The 24,869-nt window shown below is 39.1% G+C and overlaps 1 protein-coding gene across 1 annotated transcript in view; it reads left to right on the forward strand.

The window, feature by feature from the left end:
- LOC136883132 (cytochrome P450 4C1-like) overlaps nucleotides 1–18,809 on the forward strand; it is a 105,112-nt gene extending 86,303 nt beyond the window's left edge. The window contains exon 2 of the mRNA XM_068229703.1: nucleotides 14,022–18,809. Within this exon, the coding sequence (XP_068085804.1) occupies nucleotides 14,022–14,471 (450 nt within the window). The 3' untranslated portion in view covers nucleotides 14,472–18,809. The remainder of the gene's footprint in view (nucleotides 1–14,021) is intronic.
- Nucleotides 18,810–24,869: the final 6,060 nt, after the last annotated feature.

Genomic DNA, 24,869 nt, shown 5'->3' on the forward strand with positions numbered 1-24,869 from the left:
AGGGTAGTTTAGTGACGGAGATAGGAATTATATGAGCCACAATTTTCTGCGGCGACTCCTGAACTTTTAAAACACGTTTTACGTGTACCTGTTATCGCTAGTACTTCACCTAGGATCGATTTGCAAACTTTTGCTGGATCACTTAGCGGAATGAACCCCCATATACAAGTATTCCTCCTGGCTAGGATAGTTGTATCTCCGTTATGGCCTAGGCCAAGGAATCAATCAATCAATCAATCAATCAATCAATCAATCAATCAATCAATCAATCAATCAATCAATCAATCAATCAATCGCCAGTGATCTGTAGTTAGGGCATTCGCCCAGGTGGCAGATACCCTGTCAGTTATTTTCCTAGCCTTTTGTTAAAGAATTTCAAATAATTTGGAATGTCTCCCTTCGTAAATTTGTTCAAACCCTGACTCCTTTTCCTATTAACGAATAGGGCTATTTTCCTCAATTTGTCCTCTTGAATTCCAACTTTATCTTCATATTCTGATCTTTCCTACTTTCGATAACACCACTTAAGCTTACTAGTTTGCCACCTCTCCACTAACAGCTCGGAACATACCGCTTAGTCAAGCAGCTCTTCTCCTCAGAGCTGTCTTCCCAGCCCCAACTTTACAACTTTTTCATAACACTACTCTTTTGTTGGAAATCATGCAGAACAAATCGAGCTGCTTTCCTTTGGATTTGTTCCAGTTCTCGAATCAAGTAATCCTGGTGAGGGTCGATACACCGGACTCATATTCTAATTATGGTCTTTCCAGTCAATTATATGCCCTCTCTTTTACATCACTACTACAAATCCTGAACACCCTCATAACCAGATGAAGAGGTCTGGAAACTTTATTTATAATTTCGTTAATGTAATTAACCCAATGGAGTTTTTTTAAAATATTAACACTCATATATTTACACTAATCCCCACCGGGCGATTTGGCCGCGCGGTTAGGAGCGCGCGACTATGGGCTTGCATCCGGGAGATAGTGGGTTCTAATCCCACCGTCGGCAGCCCTAAAGATGGTTTTCCGTTGTTTCCCATTTTGACACCAGGAAAATGCTGGGGCTGTACCTTATTTGAGGCCACGTCCGCTTCCTTCCAACTCATAGGCCTTTCCTATCCCATCGTCGCCATAAGACCTATCTGTGTCGGTGCGACGTAAAGCCACTAGAAATAAAAAGAACACTAATCCCCGTGATGTACCTTCACGCCATCAAAACAGTAATTAAAACACTGACTTCTCGTCCCGGTTACCATCATATCAATGACGGCTGCCCCAGTAAGGTCTAAATTATAATTATACCACGGTGTTTTGGGGAAAGAACCTATTTTGTTCATGAACAGAAAACTTGAAATGAAGTTGTATTTGCAAGTTTAATGTATTTATAAAGTTAAAAACGAGGTGCTGTCTGGTCGAGGTGATAAAGGCGTGCTCGGTTCGCCCGGAAGGACGTGGGTTCGGTTCCCTGTCAGGAGGTCGTAAAATGTAAGAAATGAGATTTCCACTTCCGGAGGTGCATATGGCCCTGAGGTTCACTCAGCCTACACCAACAGTGAGTACCAGGTTGATTCCTGGGGGCAAAGGCAGCCGGGCGTATAGCTAACCTCTCTATCCTATCACGTGCCGAGATTATGAATAGTGGAAGCCTTTACCTTCATAACCGAGGTATGAGCGGTGCTAGTAATACCATTCCTTATGCAGCCAGTCCCTGTTATGAATGGTGTGAAAATATTGTTCATAGGGTCGGTTGGTGCATGCATTTCAGTGGGTTTGGCAGATTGATATGTAATAGCAACGTCTGGCTCGGTGAGGAAAGCAACGGGAAACTACCTCACTCCTCATTTCCCTAGTATGCCTCTTCAGTGACACCTAGGCTATCTATGACTGCTGTTGGTGGAGCTGTGGAGGATCAAACTAGCCTTCGGGCTGAATACCCAACACATTACCTTCATAGGGCCTACATAGAGCGATGGTCCTACAGTGCCTAAACATGCCTAAATTAACGTTAGGACCTATGTTTGTCTATAATCTTATAGTCCCTATATTTTGTCCCTTGATCGAAAAAAAAATGTTTAAAATTTATTCCGAGAAACTAAAATATATACCAACTCATTTTCAGTATATTCTTGAAATACTTTCCAAACAATACCCTAAACGCGAGAGGCTGTAAACCACACTCCCCGAGAGTCCTTAAGAACCTCCCACAGTCTGTGTGTCACGAGGTGGGAGACAGTGTCTGTTGACCTGCTGGAAACAAAACTCATCCTTTCATTCTCTGAGAAAGTTTCGCTTGTCCATATGTTCAGTGTGTGCATTGTGCTGAAAGTTTCAGCTTCCAGGTCGTCTTATTAAACAGTGGTTACAGGAGGTTCCCCATATCACATCGGATTTTAAATTAATATTCTGTGACGTTAATTGCAAAGAGATGATTGAAATTCGACTTATATTTCCTCTAAAGTGTTATTATCATTTTAGCGAAATTATAATTGTATTTTATTGACAAATTCTTATTAAAATACGTAAAATTAAATTTGCTTAAAATATAATTTTAGAGGCTTTTTAGTTCTGTTTTGAGAGTCTATTGTTTTCATCTAAATTCCCTTTTAGCGCCTAAAAATCCCAGTTCTAGGCCTAGTAATAAATATCAAGTACAACAGCAAAAATTAATTTCAAAATTAGTATTGTAGGTTTTCAACTTCCCTAAAATGTGTCTTATTTAATGTATCATCCGAGAGTTCAAACGACACAAATCGTAACATTTTGTTTATGTGATTTCGGGATATAATAATAATCTCCCATCATCCTGATATTTTAATATATATATTTTTTTGATCATACAGGCGTAATGTGTGCCTGTTCCAAACACTGTACATGTTACTAACAATATTTGGCGCAAGTTGGCAAATGGCCATGACTAATACGATCAGTCTGAGCTAGAAAGAACATCATCTCATTCTATCAAATCACACTCTAAATATTTAGAAATATATAAACATTGAAATCTCTCTATTAAATATAAATATAAATAATAATGACCAATGGAATTTGGGAGCCATAAATATACAAATAAATAATTCTTAAACTTTGCCGGCTGTTGAAACTCATCTTCAGGGTCGTTGCCTTGTGACAAGGAGATCTGAATCACTTGATACCTAAAAAATTAATATTGGAAAAGGAGTCCATCTGGTAATTTCCCCCACCCATAGAAATTAAACAGAATATATATATTAATCTCATACAATATACTTAGTCAATTAAACCTGTATTTACCTAGAAATCCGAGCAGAGCTCGTCGTGATACACCCTTGAACATATATAACAAAATAAAGAGAATATTGATATAAATAATAAATGTCTTAATTTATGAAATAACTCGCTCTCAATAACTGGTACTCAGTTTATTCCGCAACGCAAAATATTCACACGCAGTCATGACTCATTTTTCAAGAATGGACTCCACTTTGCTGATGGCGTTGGTATAGTTTGAAAAGGCCCAACACGTTACCTTACGTAGACTCTCCGTAGAATTATATATGGCTAACATTCATAACCATAGAATGTTGTTACACTCCAGCATCTTTCTCCCTGGTTCCTTCAACAGCAGATCTCGAACTCCCCACATGGCATGGGACATCTTCCCACAACTCGTACAAAACACCTCTCCGATTACCACCAGTATCACCTCTGCACACTGCAAGCTGCAACTTCCAACTCTCGACGCGTGCTTGCACCACACTAGCCCAAGCCAACACAACAGCATCTTAAAATAGCCCAGTTCCTGGAATTTTCCACCTCAGCTCCGTCAACACGTAAACCCCCGCTCGGAGACTCGTCACGTACACAACCGGGAGATAAACTGAGTGATCGAAACACACTAGTCCCAAATAAAATATAGAGAGTATCCATAATAACGAGAGTTCCAAAAAGAGTTACTAAGCCGCGACGGCTAAATACACACATAAATGAAATATACACATGAATAAATAATAATAATAATAATAATAATAATAATAATAATAATAATAATAATGACAATAATAATAATATCTGACCGGGGTTTGTCAGGTTACAACATTTCTGTTTAAATCCTCAAAAAATTGAAATTTGTAACGTATGTTAATATTGTTCTTCCTTCTGTCCACTCCGGCGTAAATTCATTTTATGATGTTCTTTCAAGAATGAAATAATGTAATTCTATTTTAATTAAATTGTTTCTTTTTCAGTTATAATTCTGTTACCATATGTTTTCTTTTTCACGTAGTTTATAAATTTATTTGTTCAAAATTGGTTTCGGCCACTGTAGAACCCAACATTTATATAATTAACTGAGTGGAAACTGACCAGAAATGTCTTCAGATTTAAAAAAAAAGTGATCTAAATTTCAGCTTCTTAGTATGATATCTGGAGGATTTCCAAATTTCACATGGGCCTTGGCTTAACAGGTAAATTACATTTCTCATTGCATCGCTGACAGGGTATATCAGAAATATTTAAGCCAGAATTCCACCTACCGAGTACCGGGCCGAGACAGTGCATTCGGCCTCGTGATCGCCAAATGTGATAAGTACATTAAGTACTCGGCCTAGTAGCGAGTGAGTGATTAGGGCAGGGCCTCTCAAATGCCCAAAATCTCACGCGTGCAAACCGAAGCGCAGAGGGTCTGCTCACCGTGCATCGGTTCGACTCGGCTCGGGTCCGACCAGCGTTTTGTCTCAGGGCGACTCGGCCACGGCCGATTGATGCGTCGCTCTAGCTAGCTCCTTACCGGCCTTGACAATCGGGTCATCGCACTGTAATCGGAGTAGTTACACAGCTCGACACGTGGTGCTGGCGACCTTCCTATTTGCGGTAGAAATACATACTTCTTTATGGAAAAGATACTGACTTTGGTTGCCGATTTATCGTAATTTAGAGTTATGGAGAATGTTACATAGGTTAATACTGTTAAAATGATTAATCCTAAAGGTTACTTTCGTTGATATTTGCCAAAGTGATGTCGTGAAATGAAACTGCGGTGAGAAGGAGTAGTCCAGCTGACGTTCTGATATTGACTCTGATTGCCGATGTATCTTAATTTAGGGAATAAAGGAGTATGTTACATTGACTAGTATTGATAAAATGATTAATCCTAAAGGCTACTTTCATTGATATGTGCCAAAATAACGTCGTGAAATGAAACTGCAGAGAGATGGAGTAGTCCAACTGACGTTCCTTGACTGTGAGGAATAATAGTAATCGTTTTTATTATCATGGCATTTAGATACATAGCAGAACTTACCACAATACTTTTGTCTTCTGATGTTGATCTTGAGATTAAGAGTCATTGTTCAATTAGAGTTATAAAATTCTTCAAGCGCTGCTCTCAGGAAGGGGGCTGGACAAAACATAAAAGTCTTACTTTTTTTCCATATTCGTTGTGTGCATAACATAAATATTTTGACTCAAACATGTTTAAGTTTTAATTTCATTATAATTATATAGTTCCAGATTACATTTCATTCCTACCTTTCACTAGAATATTAAATAGGCCTACCGGGCAAGTTGGCCATGCTAAATTCTGACAATAAATTTTACTTGAAATGCAGTAGGACGGAATAAGTTGGCCGCGCGGCTAGAGGCGTGCAGTGTGAGCTTGCATCCTTGAGATAGTGGGCTCGAACCCCACTGTCGGCAGCCCTGAAGATGGTTTTCCGTGGTTTCCCATTTTCACATCAGGCTGTACCTTAATTAAGGCCACGGCCGGTCCCTTCCCACTCCCAGCCCCTTCCTATTCCACCGACGTCATAAGACCTGTTTGTGTCGGTGCGACGTAAAACAAATAGCGAAAAAAGAAGAAGACAAATTTTAAATAAAAATTCAGTGAAAGAAAAGTATTTTGAGTAAATACATTGTAAAGTGTTCATTGCTCAGGTAACAACACTTCAAGCGTTAGCCTTACCGTCATAACAGTAGTGGTTCTTACTTGTCAGTGTTTAAATGTTAAAGTTCAGATTATCTTGGTTAAAGTCCGACTCGTTGGCTGAATGGTCAGCGTACTGGCCTTCGGTTCAGAGGGTCCCGGGTTCGATTCCCGGCCGGGTCTGGGATTTTAACCTTCATTGGTTAATTCCAGTGGCCCGGGGACTGGGTGGTTGTGCTGTTCCCAACATCCCTGCAACTCACACACCACACATAACACTATCATCCACCACAATAACACGCAGTTACCTACACATGGCAGATGCCGCCCGCCCTCATCGGAGGGTCTGCCTTACAAGGGTTGCACTCGGCTGGAAATAGCCACACGAAATTAAAATCTTGGATAAAAATGTGTTGTGTTACTATCATATGGCAAATACGACATCACCTAAAGGATTATTCTATGAAAGAAAATTCATGGGTAAAAATACCCGATTAGCATGATTAGCTGCCACTACCGCAGGCCCGGGTTCGATTCCTGACCTTGCCACGACATTTCAAAGTGGTACGAGGGCTGGAACGGGGTTCACCCAACCTTAGAAGGCACCACTGCCATATGTTGTACCCTCTGTCTGGATGTTCTTGGATTGTTCTTCCAGTCTGAGCCTTCGCCTAGACCTTCTAGCCTCCAAAGTTGAGTTTTTTTACTTTTTTCAGCTACACGTACCTTGTCAAACTTGCTCAAAGCTTGCACAGTATTCTTCCCAACTTTGATTCCCAATGCCTTCAGTACTTGTAGACTACTGCTAGCTCCATCTTTAAAACTGGCCACTGCACTGTAGATTGCTATTTGAACAATTTTATTACAATTGCATGATGTTTTGGGACAAATGGACCTAACTTTACAGTTGAATGACTCATTTGCATTTTGGTTTCTCCCTTTTAGTCATCTTCTCAGTAACTCTGTTTTGCCAACCCACGAGTTTCTTCCTGCTCACTCTGCCACTGTAGCCTTCTCTTCTGATAATAATTCTCCGCGCAGTTTCAGGGTTAACTTCTTTCCCATATTCCTGCAGCACTGCGGCAGAAATTATCGCTGTCGGTAACTTTGGATTTTTCTTAATTTTTCTTATTAATCCAGATTCCTCTTTTCTACTCAGCTTCCTTGGTCTTTCCGTCTTGTAACGTTCCCTTTTTTAGGCATTATGATCACAATTCACAACACAATGTAATAGAAGCACGTGGAAAGTTTACCGCCAAGGAGTACACAACAGAAACCTTGGAAACAGAAGTTCAAAGCTCTCCACTCTCAAAGACAACTCACTAAACCAAGGATACAGGCATAGCCTACATGTATACTAACCATGCAGCCAGTATATAAGAAATTAACGAAAAGAGAAACCACACAACCGTCTGGCGCTGTACATTATTGCATCCATTGCTACGTAGCCACGCCCATCACAATGTGCAAGCTGTCTCTAAATGTAAATGTCTCTAAAACTATGAGGAATTTTTACATAAAATTTCGTATCTGTGTTTAGAAAGTCTCAACCTTTCGTATGAGATTTATTTTTAAAAATGACATTTTTTAGTACAATCGACTGTATGACACCCCCCCCTAAAAAGAATTTGGAACTGAAGATCTCAAAGAATAAAGACCTTCCTGGATGATTCCTTATTATTCGTTCTTATTATTGTGTTATTTATTTTCTCTTGTGTTGTTTGCATCGAGAGTATTGATCTTGTGGTGTCAATCAAGACCAACTACAATATCTCAGACCTTAACCGACCTATCGAAACTGTCCATAATGGCGGCAGCTGGAGTGCTAGCATGCGGTTGTTTTGATTTGTGTAAGCCGTGTTGTTACCAAATATTTACGGAAATTTGAATATTATTAATCGTACATTATATTTATTTATGGTGTTAAGAAGATTATAGATCCTCTTTCAGTGCCGTAAGAAGCTGTTTGTTCTCAAAGAGCTTATTTATTCCAACAATGTCGGTGGTGATTAGGTTAATTTTGATTCTCGTGTCCTTCTCCGAATGTTTTAATTACCTATGCAATATGTTTATAGTTCAATGTGCTGTGTGCCTGATGTAAGTAAGAGCTCCCGTTTCCAAAAGACCTAGTACCGGTATTAAGGCAAAATTGGGTTAAGAGCATTCGTAAGAAAATCTTCGAACCGAATCATAGGACTAATAATGTTGTGTGCATTAATGATTTTATCATTTTTGAAATCAAATGTATTCTGAGGGAAGACATATACCTATAGAAGGTGGTGATCTAATTCCAGCGCCGCGCAAACTTCCGAAGTTAAAACTAATGTTGCCTATCCTAGCATTTACCCTATCAGCCGACGTAACTTACTACAAAGAAAATTAAATCAGTCCCAGAAAGATCCGGAAAATCATGACCAAGATTTATGATTTAGAGACTAAATTAATCTTAAACGGTGGTGCAAGAATGATGTATATTATTTTTCAACGTTTTACAATGAACATGCGTAAACTAAAGCTAACCCCATTTCCCGTGAGTTAACGTGAGGATTATGTTCTTTTTTTATATAAAATACAATTATGCCATCAATTCTGATGAGTTTTAAGGTGACGAGTGCTTTAGACGGTCAAGTTTATCATACAAATATCGCTTGAACCTACTCAACAATCCAGGTGGATTTTGGAGGGTTGAAATTTTTGGGGGAAAATTTGTTTGCGTGTTTTACATAATGGGCTGTGGTTAATGGTGGTGTTACATGTAAGGTTAATAATGTACTTTGTTGACATCTATATATCGTATTTGCTGACCGTATATTCATATGTGAAATATTTTTATACTCTGTGTTGTTTCAACCTGACGTTGATACAATAATTCTCACTTCGTTATTTTCCTCTCTGAAATTTCATTTAGACTTACAGTACGCGATAACGCTACTTATGGAATTTAATCATTCATATTTTGAGTTAGTGAGTTGCATTTCATGAGGTTCGACTTGTGATATTTTCTTTAGGTGACTCGGAATAAACATGCATAACCTTTCCCTCAACCTCTCATATCGCACGCCGATGTCCGCCATGTTTTTTCTGCATTAGGGTCTGATGTAATTGTAGTTGGTCTTGTGTCAATCGTAGTCGCGTTGAAGCAACACCTCCTAGATATATATAATTTTAATTTAATTTCGCACAATGTGCATAATTAGAGGACGTACTCTTAAGCATTTTCACAGAATTTTGTCAGAGATATTTCTCTGAGCTTACATGTCATTACGTGATATCTGTCGCATGGGTTATCACAAAGTTTGCACATGCATAGTTCATCCGGTTGGTGGTAGATGTCTCTCGTGCAGATACCGTGGTGAAAACCATGAACGGTAAAACGCGTCATGAAGTGTCTCGATGCGTAATTGGGTTTTATCCATTCTCTGTTGACCATAGCATCTGTAGCGTAAAATTCAGGAAATATTTCTTCTCTTTTTCCTTGCAGTTCACGGAGTAGACTCTGGTATGCTTCTGTTGATGGCAGGCATAGGTCGTTATACGCGCACTTTTTCTTGAGCCCGATTTTTACGGGGTGAGGAGCAAGGAGGGAGTGCTGCCAGTTCCGGTTATACTGCCAACTGGATGGAAATGAAATCTGAATTGAATCGATAATATGATCGATCGATATGAATTTTCTAAACATTTATTATCTTACGTCAACAATTGTGTCACACATACATTATTTAACATTATATAACATTTCTCAATGCGAATCTTGTTACTAGCATGAATTATATAGTTTGGCTTTGCTGTGTAAACAACAACAGTACTAGTTTGCAAAGTGTACGCCAGATGTCGCACAGCGATGAATAAGCGATTCATAGTTTGTGTTTCAAAGGTTGCCGATATGGAGGTCGAAGATAACCGATTCAGCACTACGGAGCTCCGGGCTCAAGAAAAAGTGCGCGTATAAATCCTCAATGTACTGGACGATAACACATGAGTCCAACCACACCTTTCAAGAAGAAGAAGATTCCTCAATGTAGAAGGATTCTCTGGCGAGAACATATGCCAGACGTGAGGGTGTATACTTTGAAATACACAAGGCCTTCTACAGGAATCTTGCTTTTAATTTTTCGATTTCCTTCAGATTCTTCTTTCTTAATTGGTCCCAAATTAAAGTCAAACCATATGTCACTAAATGAAAATAAAACTGTGTCAATGACTTTCAGGAAAGGAGGCAAACCGGCAACTAGCGATGTTATAATTTATAAAAGAGACGCACTATCGATCGTAACACATTACAAATATTTGGGAATCACATTACAGACTCACGGAAATGTATACAGTATCCATGTTCGGGAGAGAGTTATCGCCGCTTTATCAACTATGAACAGTATACCTCCTAGATATATAAGGCCTCATAACTGTTATGGGAATATACTGTGACGTCAGCACCGGGAGAAAAGCTTGAACCTTTTCGGTAATAACACAGCAATGAGTTTGACCATGTAACGCTGAAATTAGAATAGTTTTAATTCGTTTAATGTTGCCAATTGCTAATACCGTTGTACGTAATGGTACTGATGTGTTGGGTACTCAACTGTAAGGAGAATTCCGACAGTGATAACGAAGTGCATGCATTAAGTTTACGAAAGACGAGGTTATGCGGCAGATATGTTTACGTGCAATTCCAAGACAGGACTACAGATTTACCAATAACTCAATGGTGAGTAACTATTATAATTACATTCTCACACAATCATAATCAGTATAGGCCTATGACTTATCTAACTACACGCAACAGCTGGTGATATGTAGGCATATTTACTCTTCAATGATATAAGGTACCGAGCTCGATAGCTGCAGTCGCTTACGTGCGGCCAGTATCCAGTATTCGGGAGATAGTGGGTTCGAACCCCACTGTCGGCAGCCCTGAAGATGGTTTTCCGTGGTTTCCCATTTTCACACCAGGCAAATGCTGGGGTTGTACCTTAACTAAGGCCACGGACGCCTCCTTCCCATTCCTAGGCCTTTCCTGTCCCATCGTCGCCATAAGACCTGTCTGTGTCGGTGCGACGTAAAACAAACAGCAAAAAAAAAAAAAAAAAATTGATATAAGGTTATGTTAGCTCACAATCATGGGATACATTATTTCAACGGTATTATTATTATACGCATTAAAACATACCACCTACAAGAGCTGCTGGTGTAGGCCGAATCACTCTGTAAATGCACGAATTTCGCTCATTATTACGGTACATTATTTTATAGGTATGCCACAGACATTTCAAAGTCAGTGATATTTTATGGGAAGTATCTGGTACTGATCCTCAGGAAAAACTTTTAACTACTCCTCTTCCAAGACCATGACTGTCAGAGACTGCAGTGGCTTATATCTTTCCCAACTGCCCATCATATTTATAGTCACATTCTGGCAGGTGAGGAGAAGGACCAGGCAAAAACGTAGAATATAAAGAGGAGCAATAAACAGAGCCACTGAAAATAGTACATATCTCATACCGTACACAGAATTTCAATCCACAATCTTACACAGCTGAAAAGTACAATAAACATGTTGTTACCTGATGGTTGTTGTACTGTGATGAAGGGAACGTAAGTCATTTTTCTGTACGTCGATACATCAAGGCAACCATACTGCATAGCATATGTAATCATCTTATAGGACATGGACTTTATTCTAAACGGGCTTTATTAAAGTATTAAATATTTATAATGTATATGTGGACAAAATTACTAATACAAATGCGGTATATTCTTTAGTTACAAAACATCATAGCTGCATCACAAGGAATGAGTGTAACAATGTGTAGAAAGATTCAAGAAATAGGTTAATTTTTGTCCTGGTTGTTGAACTGAACACCGAGGATGATGTCCCCACAGTTAATTTAATAGTCATAGTTAAAACATTTCTTAGTTCATAAAGGAGTATGTGTATGATTTTCTTGTTATTTGTTCAACCTTCTGCCTGATATCTCCTCATGTTTACAAATTTATGGCCGACCCCGTGGTGAAGGTATTTATAATGCCTGCCTCTTACCCGAAGGACCCGGAATCGATTCCCGGCCAAGTCAGGGATTTTTACCTAGATCTGAGGACTGGTTCGAGGTCCCTCAGCCTGCGTGATTACATTTGCGAGCTATCTGACGGTGAGATAGCGGCCCAGGTCTAAAACGCCAAGAATAACGGCTGAGAGGATTCGTCCTGCCGAACACAAGACACCTCGTAATCTGCAGTCCTTCGGGCTGAGCAGGGCCAAGGCCAAGCCCTTCAGGGCTGTTGCGCCGTGCGATTTTAACAAATCTATGAGACATAGTAGCAATTTAATTTTGCCACATGTCAATACTTTTAAAAGAGTAGGCTCCGGTCTGAATGGTAGTCCAATATTAGGACAGAAACTTACATACTTTCTGGAATACATGAAACATAAAGTTCAAGTTTTGAACAGAATGACAAATTGGTAACATCGATGGTAGGTGAAATTCTCATTAAACCATACGTGAACTTCAAGGGAGGAAAAACTGCAAACACTGCCAGTGATGCTATTTTTTTGCTATTTGCGTTACGTCGCACCGACACACATATGGTTTATGGCGATGGTGGGATGGGAAAGGCCTAGGAATGGGAAGGAAGCGGGCGTGGCCTTAATTAAGGTACAGCCCCAGCATTTGCATGGTGTGAAAATGGGAAACCACGGAAAACCATCTTCAGGGCTGCCGACAGTAAGGTTTGAACCCACTATCTCCCGATTACTGGATATTGGCCGCACTTAAGCGACTGCAGCTATCGAGCTCGGTGCCAGTGATGCTACATCAGCTTAGATGTTAGGCCTATGCTAATATTATACGTGCTAGTTTTCTTTTAAGATCATGTAATGCCTATTTAAAGTGAAATTTATGTTTGTAACATTCTGTTGTGCTGTTAGCAATTCGGCCTAAGTTAACATTGCAAAATGCTGTCATGTTTTACAACTGTTTGCTTTTTTTTTCTTTTTCACTAAAATACGGTAATAACGACAGTATAATTCAATATCCTTTAAATTTGAAACGCTATTTGTTAGTAAATAAATATTCCATTGGCAAAAAATATTAAAATCATGTCTGTGTTTAACCATGTTCCGCGTTTCTCTGCATTACCATCGCCTCCTTAGCGTGACATCACCACGCTGTTGTTAGGCCTTATTATATAGGAGGTGTTGGTTGAAGGAGTAGATCGATTATTTTCTTCGTTTAACAAAATGCTGAAGTGTTCCTTCCATCTTTTAATCAGAATTTCCGTTGCATTTTGCGTTTTCTTTCTCCATAGCGCTTTGAAGATGTTCATTTTTGAATATCTTAATTTTTGTACTACTAGTTCCATGTTGGCTCGATGTTAGCCTCTGGTTGTATCCCTTTTATGTTGTGCGTAGGTCGGTAGTGCCCGTTGAGTTTCTGTTTCCCTCGCTTTTTGTAATGGTAGGGGTGTTTCCTTTCCTTCAATTTATCATTTAATGTCGAACCTGCTTTGGGCTTTTCATTTTCCTGGTTCGGAAGGCGTCCTGTTGAAAGATATTTGTTATGGTAACAATCGTTTCGTTTATGAGGCCCCCCCACCTATCAGTCACTATGCTTCGATGATCTCTGCGGTTCCTTTACTTTTTCTATGTCGATTTACCTCAATTTTATTTTAATATCGTTGGTTCTCGGTGTTGGTTTTGGCCTCCTAATTTCACTGTGATTTGGCTCATTATATGTTCATAACCCAGCGACTATAACATTTCTTTCGTCTGATGAATGTTGAAAAGCAGTTGAAAGTTTTCTATAATATCTTCTAGGGAGGTTGTGGGCTACATGTGTAAGCGTATTAGTGTGATTTCTAAAATTTTGGACGAAACGAACTAAACCTTATATGCCTGGCAAGCAGATGCATGTTTGGGTCGCACATGAGATGTCAGGAGTGTCATACACTTGAATCACGCCAGCTAAAGTTTTCCAATGTCTTCATTAGGTTACTGCAAAGTACCGTCAGAATTCAACGTACTGTTCTAAGAGACGGTACTTCAAAGTCCCACCAAAAAACAAATCGTTAAAACACAGAAGAAATAATGGGAGTATTTATGTCTCTTCTTGTTACTGTTTCAGGAAACCATGCGTTTATTCCCCGTAGTGGAGATAATTCCTCGGGACGTCGACGAGGACATCGAACTCAAGACCTGCACGCTCCCAGCAGGTAGTTCATGCATGATAATTAACTACTTCGTCCACCGAGATCCTCGCTACTTTCCAGATCCTGAACGATTTGACCCAGATCGGTTCCTGCCTGAACGATCGATTGATCGACATCCATACAGCTACATACCGTTTGGAGCGGGACCTAGAATATGTGTTGGTTTCAAGTACGCCGAGATGGTGATGCCTATTGTGTTAGCAACAGTGTTGAGGAAGTACCGGGTGCTGCCTGTTGTCCCTTACGAAGATCTTCAGAAACTAGAGGTTGGAGTATTTCTGAGGCCAGAAACAGAATTTCTGATTAAAATGTTGCCACGGAAAGGGACACAATTTCAAACAACTGACACAGCAGGGCGAAAGTAATGTCTTTAATTTTATATTAATATAAACTGTAATGGTTCTGGGATGTTTCGTCCCATCCTTTTCAACCTAGGAATAATTGTAAAAAAGCACCTTCACACTGGAATCATCACCCCGGAATTTTCACCCTCATTTATTTCAGTCTTTCACCATCTTCATCCCTCCGAAAGATTAGAGGCATTTTGGACGCAAAATGAGATACCAGATGGTGTGAACGGCTTTGCAGACTACTTTGAGTGCACATACAACCGTGCACTAACTTGGCACGCATGCGCGCAGAGGGGACACGTAAACTTGCTGAAGAACTTCCCTACTGTTCTCATTTGTCTACCCTACACAGCACGGTATACAGAGAAAGTACAACGTAACGGAGAGCTGACATACCAGATCCCAGTGCGAAGTAAGCGAGAACATTCCACATTCTACCATGCCATATCAAGCAAGATGACATTGATGACACGTCTGATTAAGCTGTGGCAGGGAAAGTCAAAGAGGAACAACGCAGGAAATAATTTAACGTTACTAATATGTTCAGTATTTTCAAGGTGATAGGTCATGTCTTGGACTACCTAAACTTTTCAAGGTCTTTAATCACATTCTCGACAGGATGCAACTAATTATGGACAGCAAGAGCAATTTCAAATGTCAAAGAATTAAATGTACAAATAACTTCGTGTAAGTAAATCAGTGGATGAAGCACATATGTGACGTTTGCAGGGAGAAACGTTTGGGGTGAGATGTCTATAAAAGAAACAAAAATGTGCCAATGCATTAAAGGGTGAAAAGAACTGGCTGAGACGTCTTAGGAACCATGGTAGAATAGGTTTTGATCTTATGGTATTTACATTAAAAATCACCTGGATCTATAAAGTAACTATAATTTACTATGTACTGACGTGAGTATGACCCTGTACCTCAACAAATAAAACTAGGTACCTTGCTGCGACAATAGTGGCCTGTTCGAATACTTTCAATTAATTTATGACCAGCCGCTAAATATTAACATCAAAGTTCATTCATCATTATCATTTATTATCCTAAACAGAACGACAAGGTACATAAGAGAAGAAATATTTTTCAGGCATTGACAGTCACAATCGCAAGAACTGATCACAGATGTTGGCCATCTTCATCGACCTTTCGCTTTGGCAACATCGCCATTACGCGATTCTTCCGCGTCGTATCAGGACGTCCTCTTGGTTTTTTTCCAGACACATGTGCTCTTAGTCGGTGTTAGATTCTTGTAGAAGTTATGATACACTGAAAGAATGAACTGTAGCAAGGAATAATAAAGTCATCAACTTTTGCAATTTCCTTAACTGAGGTACTCTTGTTATACTGAGAGCTCATGTATCTTTTTTCCAGAAGAAGCACTCGGTTTGGGAGGGTTCCCTCTGCTCTTCGGACATGCCATGACCACTGAAGACTTTCTCTCCTATCATCTTTCTGATATTCGGCCGCCAAAACACGTCGATTTTTTTTTTCTGTTTTCCTTCCAGTCTTCCAGCCCCTGCGTTTAATGTTGGATCGTAGATATTCCTCAGCACTTTCCTCCCAAATGTATAAATTCTCCCTACAAGAGTACTGGAAGTTGACCATGTCACACCCATACATCAATACTAGACTCATGTACAGATGTATCTTGCTTCTTAGATACCAAGGCCAACGAGAATATATTTGAAGGGTACAAGGAAAAGACCAGGTAATATTTTTTCATGAAACCTAGAAAACAAATTTGTAATTGCAAAACGTAATACTGTCATTGCTTCTCGTACAAAATAATTGTTTGAAACAAAGTGAGATATTGAAGTTTCAGGTGTAGCGAACAAAGTACAAGTGTGCTTAATGCTCAGAATGCCAATGATATCAAACAAATCCAAAAATTTCGCTCATACACAAATTTCTTCAGGAAAAAGAAACGAGGTAAGTCACCTGAAACAGAAAGAAAACGGGGCATGCCAGCCCCTGAGATTTTGTCTGTGTGATTGTAAGACGATAACATGTGTTCCGTACAAACATCGGGGATTATTTCTTGGATAACAAGAGCACCTCAGTTATGGTAATTGCAAACATTGATGAACTGATGTCTCGGCTTCAGTTCATTCTTTCAGTATATCAGGACTTCTACAAGTATCTAACACCGATGGATAACACATGCGTCTTGCGGTCGCCCTCGAGGTGGAGGTCATCAAAATGGGTCATCCTAGCAGCAGAATGTTGGAGATTTAGTAATAAAATCATCAACCTGGTCGGGAATCGAACCTGCGGCCTTCTGAATGGAAAGCCACTACGCTGATCATTTATCCAAGCATGTGGATATTCTGACCGCTCATAAACAGCCACATTAAGAGCTGTAAACAAGCAATTGTTCAATTATATTATAAAATATTTTCGGGTCTGTTTGTGAAACCCTAAGCGTACCAGCCTTATATGTATTGTTTTCAAAAGTCAGACTTCTGAAATACGTAAATGCACACACGTTTCAAAACTAATTATAGTTAATAATCCTCCATGATTTGTAAAAGAATGTTATTGGTACTATTAATGATAAAATAGATATCCTTAACTTCACTGAAACTGCATAAAGGGAGATGTTGTCCTGTGCAGAATCTATGTATATATAATCCCTATTCTTTCTGTCATTCACAGTGATAATGAGAAAACGAAAATGTTTCATAATATGAAATTGGTTATTGCCTCTTGTATACGACAAAAATACAATGAACCTCTCATGACCACGACATTTGTACTTTTTTTAAAGAGAAATATGTTTCTTTTGGCTATATGATTGTCTCATATTCGCCATGATGACGTACACACCTTTCGGAATGAGTTCGAACCAAGCTGTGCAGTAGTGTGTGACTGGGGAGCAGATGTTCATGGCCGTACCACCATGTTGTGGGCGCTCGTGAGCTGGCGGAGGAGATCCTAGTATGGACTTTGCACATTAACTTACATTTCGCAGGCATGGAAACACATTTCGATACATTTAAGAGGAAGTACTTACATTACATTCTACACCTTACAATGACCAAGTGAATTATAGTGTGGCTTATAGCCTCTAATCAGGAATGCTCTCACTCTTACCTTAGTAGCACAGCTCGCTCCTTTCCCCCAAGTTTGCCCTGCCCAAAATTTGCAACATTTTCGTAACGCTACTTCTTTGTCGGAAATCACCCAGAACAAATAGAGCTGTTTTTCTTTGGATTTTTTCCTGTTCTCGAATCAAGTAATCCTGGTGCGGGTGCCGTACACTGGAACCATACCCTAGTTGGGGTCTTACCAGAGACTTTCCATAAGAAATTATTTTCGACAAAACAAACATGGAGTGTACGCGCATTCCTTTTCAATACGATCTCAGTGTGATCCGCCTTTACATGGAACACAATTCAAACCGAGTACGATACAATCCCAGATTTTACCGTATCGACCTTAAGACTCATTCCGGGGTGAGTTCCAGTTTACGTCACCTTTTTAGTGCGGAAAGTGTACTTAAATCGATTTGAATTCTTCATGTAAATGCACTACATATATTAACAAACTTTAAGTGCCAAACCTGCAGGCGAAAAGGCAACTTCATGCCCTGTGTCAAACACACAACATTCTAAGCAGAGTTGGGAAGTAACTGAATAAAAGTAAAAATTACTTGTAACGACTGCATTCTTAGTAATTTTTACTTGTAATCGTTATGATTTTAACAAAAAGTATTTTTACATGTAGAATTTAATTGTTGAAATAAAACTGTGATCGTTACATTCTAGTAATTGAAGAACATCGCACGGAAGTAGAAATGTGAAAAAAGAAATGTTGGTGAAGATAACTATTTTAGTTCTGCTGCAGCAGAACCAGTAGCTTTACCAGTTCTAGATGACATACTATCCTACCTCCCCAGTATTTCCAAAGACATTCTAAAGATGTTCCTGAAATTAAACAGAGGTAATCCTTCAAGTGAGGCGTCCATTTCCAAAGGGTTCCTTGTCCAAGAAATGAAATTGTTGGGAAAACGCGAAAAATGTTTTTCAGACATACTGGTTATTGTATGCTCATAATATTTTGCACACCTTTTACTCTTGATCATGGAAGCCTTTTGGAGGGATCACAGCTTATAGAACCCAACGATTCTTCGTAAAATAAAAAATATAACTTGGACAAGGTGCCATTTGGAACTGCAAGAAGGACAAGGGCCATATTGGAACAGTATGAAGTGGACAAGGGAGACTTTGTTTTTGTATGAATTAAAATTACTGTTTTAACGATAAGAATAACAATTATTCTTGGTGTAATATTAGGTAATTTATTCATAAAACTTGAAAATAGATTATATTGCTGTTTAGAAACCAACATATCCACAATTATTCAGCTGAATCAGCAACATCCTTCATCAGTCCTGGAGTGGAGTGGATATCCTTGCAGTCCTTGTGTTGGCAATCTGGAATTTTCGGGAGGCACTTTGAGGAGTAAAGAGTTCTTTTTTGCACATTCTTCTTCCATAACATTGTATTTCGATCTTTTTTTTCTGGCCTTTCCTTTAGGACACGGTGTCACTGTTCCTTCTCGCCTAACCTCATTTTCACTGCGTGTTGATTCTTGCATCATGTCTGCAATTAATATTGACTTACATTGTAAAACCAGAATTCTCGTTATGAACCCAATAAAGTACACTAAATAATGAATGAAGTATAAAACGCATAAGCACATTGCAATTACTCACCTAATTCGAACCAATAATTCACATAGACATTACAGGCTTCCTGTTCGTTGAATATAGAATGCTTTGATTTTATTTATCTACGAAAGCAATGCTGCCAACTGGAAAACACGTATTATTCATAGAAATAAAGCAAATAGTTAATAATTCCATTTATAATAAAGTATGGTAATAGGATATCAAACACATGGACAAGGGTCACTTTGGAACTCAGTAGTGCAGCTTGCTTACCCTCGCAACGGGACAAGCAACCGTTTGTTACTGTATATTATTATGTCTGCCATATTGGATTTCTGTCATAGGACAAGGGTCACCTTGGAACTGCATAGGATATTCAAATGCAATTTTCGATGATTTTGGGCCGCTTTGGTCCTGTAAGACAAGTATCAATCAGTAGATGATGCATAGACGCAGCCATTGATTCAATAAAATGCATTTTTCATATAGGTGGGCAAGGAACCCTTTGGAAATGGATATCTCAAGTGCCCATTTACGGCGTCTTTTCAGTAAATGTCAAGATGTACTTTCCACCTTAAGACGTCGAAGATTGGCGATAGGAATTTTAAGGGAAGGTGGATGACATTACAGGGAAAAGTGACATAAAAATAGGTAAGATTTGAACTAGAGTATCTTACTTCATTTTTGCAATAGAAATTAAAAACTGTCAGAACAGGTAAATTTGTACTTTTTATTAACCGTTAGCATTTTAAAAATCCTTAATATTACTAGAAAACAGAATTACTCTACATTTTTTAAATACAGTACAATTTAACGCTTAATATTCATTCCAAATTTCAGGTACACTTTACTAAGGAACTATTAAATATTCAGAGCTGAATTTAAAATTTTTATTTATGTGTACTGTTATTTGTAAGTTAGACTTAAAAAATAACAAATTTATTCCTTAGTGACAGATAAGGCTTAATTTTTGAAAAAAATGTCATTTTCATGATCAGAAATTTAAACTATCTGAAAATAAAAAGTGAGAATAATTTTTGTTCTAACTGGAGTCTATTATCACACCCCGAGCCTATTAGGTATGATTCGTAAATTTTACTTCCTGAAGTACAGTTATTACCTAGAAAAGTGTACCTGAAATTTGGGCTGCACACTAAAAAATATTTTAAAAAATATAGAATAACACTATTTCTAGTAACATTTCAAACTTTTAAGATGCTGAAAGTTAAGAAGAAGTAAAAGTTTACCTTTTCTGAGAGTTTTGAAGTTATATTTCAAAAATGGAGTAAGATATTCTAATTCAAATCTTATCTATTTTTATATAATTTTCCCCATGATATCGTCCTCCTCCCCTTAAGAACCAAGAAATTTATTTGCAAAGTAAATGTAAAATCATATCAAACGCAAAAATTCATTAACTAAAATAAGGTAATGTGATAAAAGTTGTTTCGAAAATACCGAGGTATTATGTTCATTCTCACGTAGTGATGATAGCCACTTAATGCATCCATGCTAAACAAACACACAAAATGAAGTAATATATTCCTTTTCCTTGCAAACTTTTGTATTGTTCCAGCCCCAAGCTAAATAAAGAAGTGATATTGTAGACTAGCATTCTGTACAGTAATTTTACTGACTACTTTTTTCTTGTACTCTTCCCATCACTGATTCTAAAGAGTACGTCTGCCTGGCAGCCATCATTACCAAGCTCTCAGAGACTCATCAACTCAACATCCGTTCCCTTCACAGAAACACCTTCACCACCCCCACTCCCACTCTTTCACAGTAGGTGCTGTGTGGTTCTGGAACTCCAGACCAGACGAGTAATATACAGAGCCGGACATCGGACTCGTCATACACAAATCAGTGTAAGAAATTCTCACCTAAAAATATAATTTAATTGTGACTATTATTGCTCTTAAAATTATGAGTACGATTGTTATAATTTTTGTCATTACTGTTATTAATTTCGAAGTTTCTGGGTTAGTTCCGAAAATCATTTCCTACTTACTTTAATTGTATCATTTTCATACAGATGTTGACCTTGATTTAAAGTAACAGAAGGCTTTTTATCCTCTACACCAAGCATTAGAAACCAAATAAATAAAAAATAAGTAGATAACATCTATATATATCTATCTATATATTTAAAGCAGAATGTCTGTCCGTCTGCCTGTTCCTTATACAAATCCATACCGTTCCACAAATCTGAACCAAATTTTGTATACTTACCTTTCAGGACCAGGGGATGCCTGGCCGAGGCGGTAAAGGCGTGCTCGGTTCGCCCGAAAGGACGGGGGTTTGAATCCCCGCCAGTAAGTCGTAACATTTAAGAAGCGTGATTTCCATTTCCGGAGGTGCATATGGCCCTGAGGTTCACTCTGCCTACAGCAGAAATGAGTACGAGGTTAATTCCTGGGGGCTAAGGCGGCCGGGCGTGGAGTTAACCACTCTACCCCATCAAGTGCCGAGGTTAAGGATTGTGGAAGCCTTTACCTTCCACCCCTCCAAAGGCCTTCATGGTCTGTACGGAGATGACTTCGATTTTTCTTTTTTTTTACTTTTCAGGACCCTGCGGTTAACCCCATCTACAAGAAATGTTAACAGCTCTCTCCATTTCCTAGATTTAGGCCTTTTGGCACATTAACATATGCCATTATAGGCGAAATATCGAATTTGTCACACCAGGACGAGGCAAAACTCATTTTAAGCCTCACGACGCGAAGAAAAACTGGGTAAGGATCTACGTGCCCCAAACACCATGTTTTAATTGCCGAATACGAACCGTTATGGAGATATTCCCATCACACTACACCGCTCTAGGAATCGGATCAAGAAAAGACCAGCCTTAACGATGGCAACGTCAGCTCAAGGGTTCTACAGTAGAATACAGGCCTGCGGTTCGAAGTAGGCATGGGCGTAAATGTAGGCTAGACCAAGGAGAGATTCTGCTACACATATGACTGTCTGGAAAAAAGCACTGTGGGGGTAAACCACCCCTATGTGTGGAGGTGGGGAGGGTGTGGCATAAAACATAATCGCAAATATTGTCGAATCTCTAAGTTTCGCGGTCGCTGAGATAAACAGTGACACCCCACATGTCGTTGAAGTCCATGTTAAGCCCCATCGGCATGCCGGGTGAGAAGTGGTGAAAAAAGTCCAAAATGGCCCAGATTACTGATTTATGTGAGTGCACCTCTCTGGAAGAGGGTGGAAAAATCTTGAAGTATCAGCCAACGTCACAATAACGAAATTCTACAAAAATTCGCTTCACACATAATTAACACGTAATAACACACCCAAAAGTAAACAATCAATAAAGTGCCCGGGTAGCGCCGGGTAATATAGCTATTATTATTATTATTATTATTATTATTATTATTATTATTATTATTATTATTGTTGTTGTTGTTGTTGTTACGGGGATACTCGTGGAGCACAAAGAGGTTAAAGTAGGTGCCGGGGTGAATGGATCTATCTACAATATGAAATTTAATTTAAAACTTGAACTGAAGGTTATATTTCTTATAGAACTTCAAACTTAACAATTTTTCATAACAATGAAACATCAGGTACAATGACAATCTTGAAACAAGACGAGGAAAATCCAAGATTAGTGATTTTTACAAATTCTGGGCTTCAAGCCCCTAGTTTTACAATTCCAGAGATACCGGATCCAGTTTACCAAAACTTTAATTCAAGCTAAGGAATCATTTATTCAAGGACAGAAATCCCAAAATTCAAGAGCACTTGCTCCCTAAATACAATATCAAGCCTCCCAGAGGCACTCTTTACTATTCCAAAAACCTTGAAAAGAGCTAACAGGCTCTCAGTTTCTTACAACCCGCTCAAGGCAACATTACATGAAAATCTGACAATCTCTGACCTCTCAAGGCAGTATTTACACATTGAAATATTATTACACAGAGGTATTTCGTATCCAACCTACAGGGCCTTTGCGAAAAAAGAACAGGATTAATAAACGGCCCGAACACAAACTGAATGGAGGCGAACACTGTGCTCCAGATAATGAAATATTAAAACCTATAGGGCTCTCAGCCGATGAAACAGGGGCTATTCCCAAACTACTGAGGTGGCTCGCATGGAAATTACTTTAACACATTACAGGAGAACACAGTTACGAAAACCTAGTCACCTCAAACAAAGAGGAAGGGGAGTTCGAGAGGGTAACTCACTCTCTATCCCCAATTAACAGTTAAAGACTTAATGAAGTTTTTACATTAGCCAAAAGAAAAGTTACATTTTAGAAAAGCACTGTTACATAATTAAAGATCCGGACCTTCCCCTCGAATAAAGCCGCGGAGGTAGCAAGAAAGATAAAGTTTACGTGGCCATTACCTCCTGCCTTAACACATACACACTTATCAAGACGGTGATCAACTGACCAGGAAACGTGAAAAGCCGCAGTTTATAAACCCTCAGGGAAGGTTCGAGAGCATTCAAGACTAAAAAAATTCGTGATTGGCTAGATTCAAAATTGACGGAACGAAAAGGAAGTATTGCCAACCCAAAAATAAATCAACATAGGTCAGTTATGGAAAACCTAGGAATATGAAACTTCTTTAAGTTATAAGTTCTTTCTCCTTGCACCAGAGTGCATGATCATAGTTTTTTGGTAGTGTAATCTGTGGAAAAATGTCCAAACTTCTCGATGTATAGCAAAACAAAACAAGGAGAAATTCAGTCAGTTTAGGAAACTTTACAACAAAACAATTACTTAATATTTCAGTGGTGACATCTTCTGATTAAAGTTCCAAGTTCGTGTAGTTTCAGTTTCACCTTTTCACCGATAGAGTAGTTCATTAAGGCGCTTATTTTAAATGAGTGGAGTTGAGGTGTACCTCCCGGTACAATTATTATTATTATTCATGTCAGAAGCACTTACAATGATTGAAGTTAATTTGTAATAATAATGCCTAATATGTACCTGATACAATATAACATTGAATTGACAGTTCGTTTACACTTTTGCCGCCCAGAATTTAGCAACATCGATTGCATTTGGTGTAGCACTAATCAGGTCCTTCAGAGTACACGATGCCAGGACACCGACTACACTGGAGCAGGTGGGAGGATGTCTGCGCCTCGCCACACACACATAGCGTCGACTCACCCCACTTCACCAAGTCATTCCTGCATTTAGTAACACTTATTGAGCGATCTCCATGTGGTCCATTTCTCTGTGTATCCAGCGGAAAGGTTTTCACAGGGTGTGAGCCATCCCCCAGGGCTGTTAAACCTTGCACGCCAGAGATCAGCTCGGGAATGCTGTGGTGTCCCGATAAGAGCCTCTGTGTGGTTCTGAGGAAGATGTTCCTTGATTTTAGTCGTGGGGTTTCTGGTTGACATCCATGTAAAGGATGTGCTTGAGAAGTTTGGACCTTGCACATCTCACGTTTTGCCGCTGCCTCTCTACGGATGTCAGGAGATGCAATGCCAGCAAGGCAATAAAGCTTGTCAACAGGAGTGGGCTTTAAGCACCCGGTGATGATCTGACAAGTATCGTTAAGAGCAACATCTACTAATTTGGCATGACTAGATAGAGACCAAACTGGTTTTGCATGTTCCTCGGCAGAGTAACCGAGTGCAAGGGAAAATGTTCTTACAGTGGTAAGGTTAGCTCCCCATTTGCTTATAATGTTGTTTCTGGCTGCCACTCTTTGTTTGGTATTCAGCCAATGCCTCCTGTAAGTTAGAGCATGATCGAGGGTGAT

The sequence above is a fragment of the Anabrus simplex genome, chromosome 11 (assembly GCF_040414725.1).
Source record: "Anabrus simplex isolate iqAnaSimp1 chromosome 11, ASM4041472v1, whole genome shotgun sequence".
Taxonomy (NCBI): domain Eukaryota; kingdom Metazoa; phylum Arthropoda; class Insecta; order Orthoptera; family Tettigoniidae; genus Anabrus; species Anabrus simplex.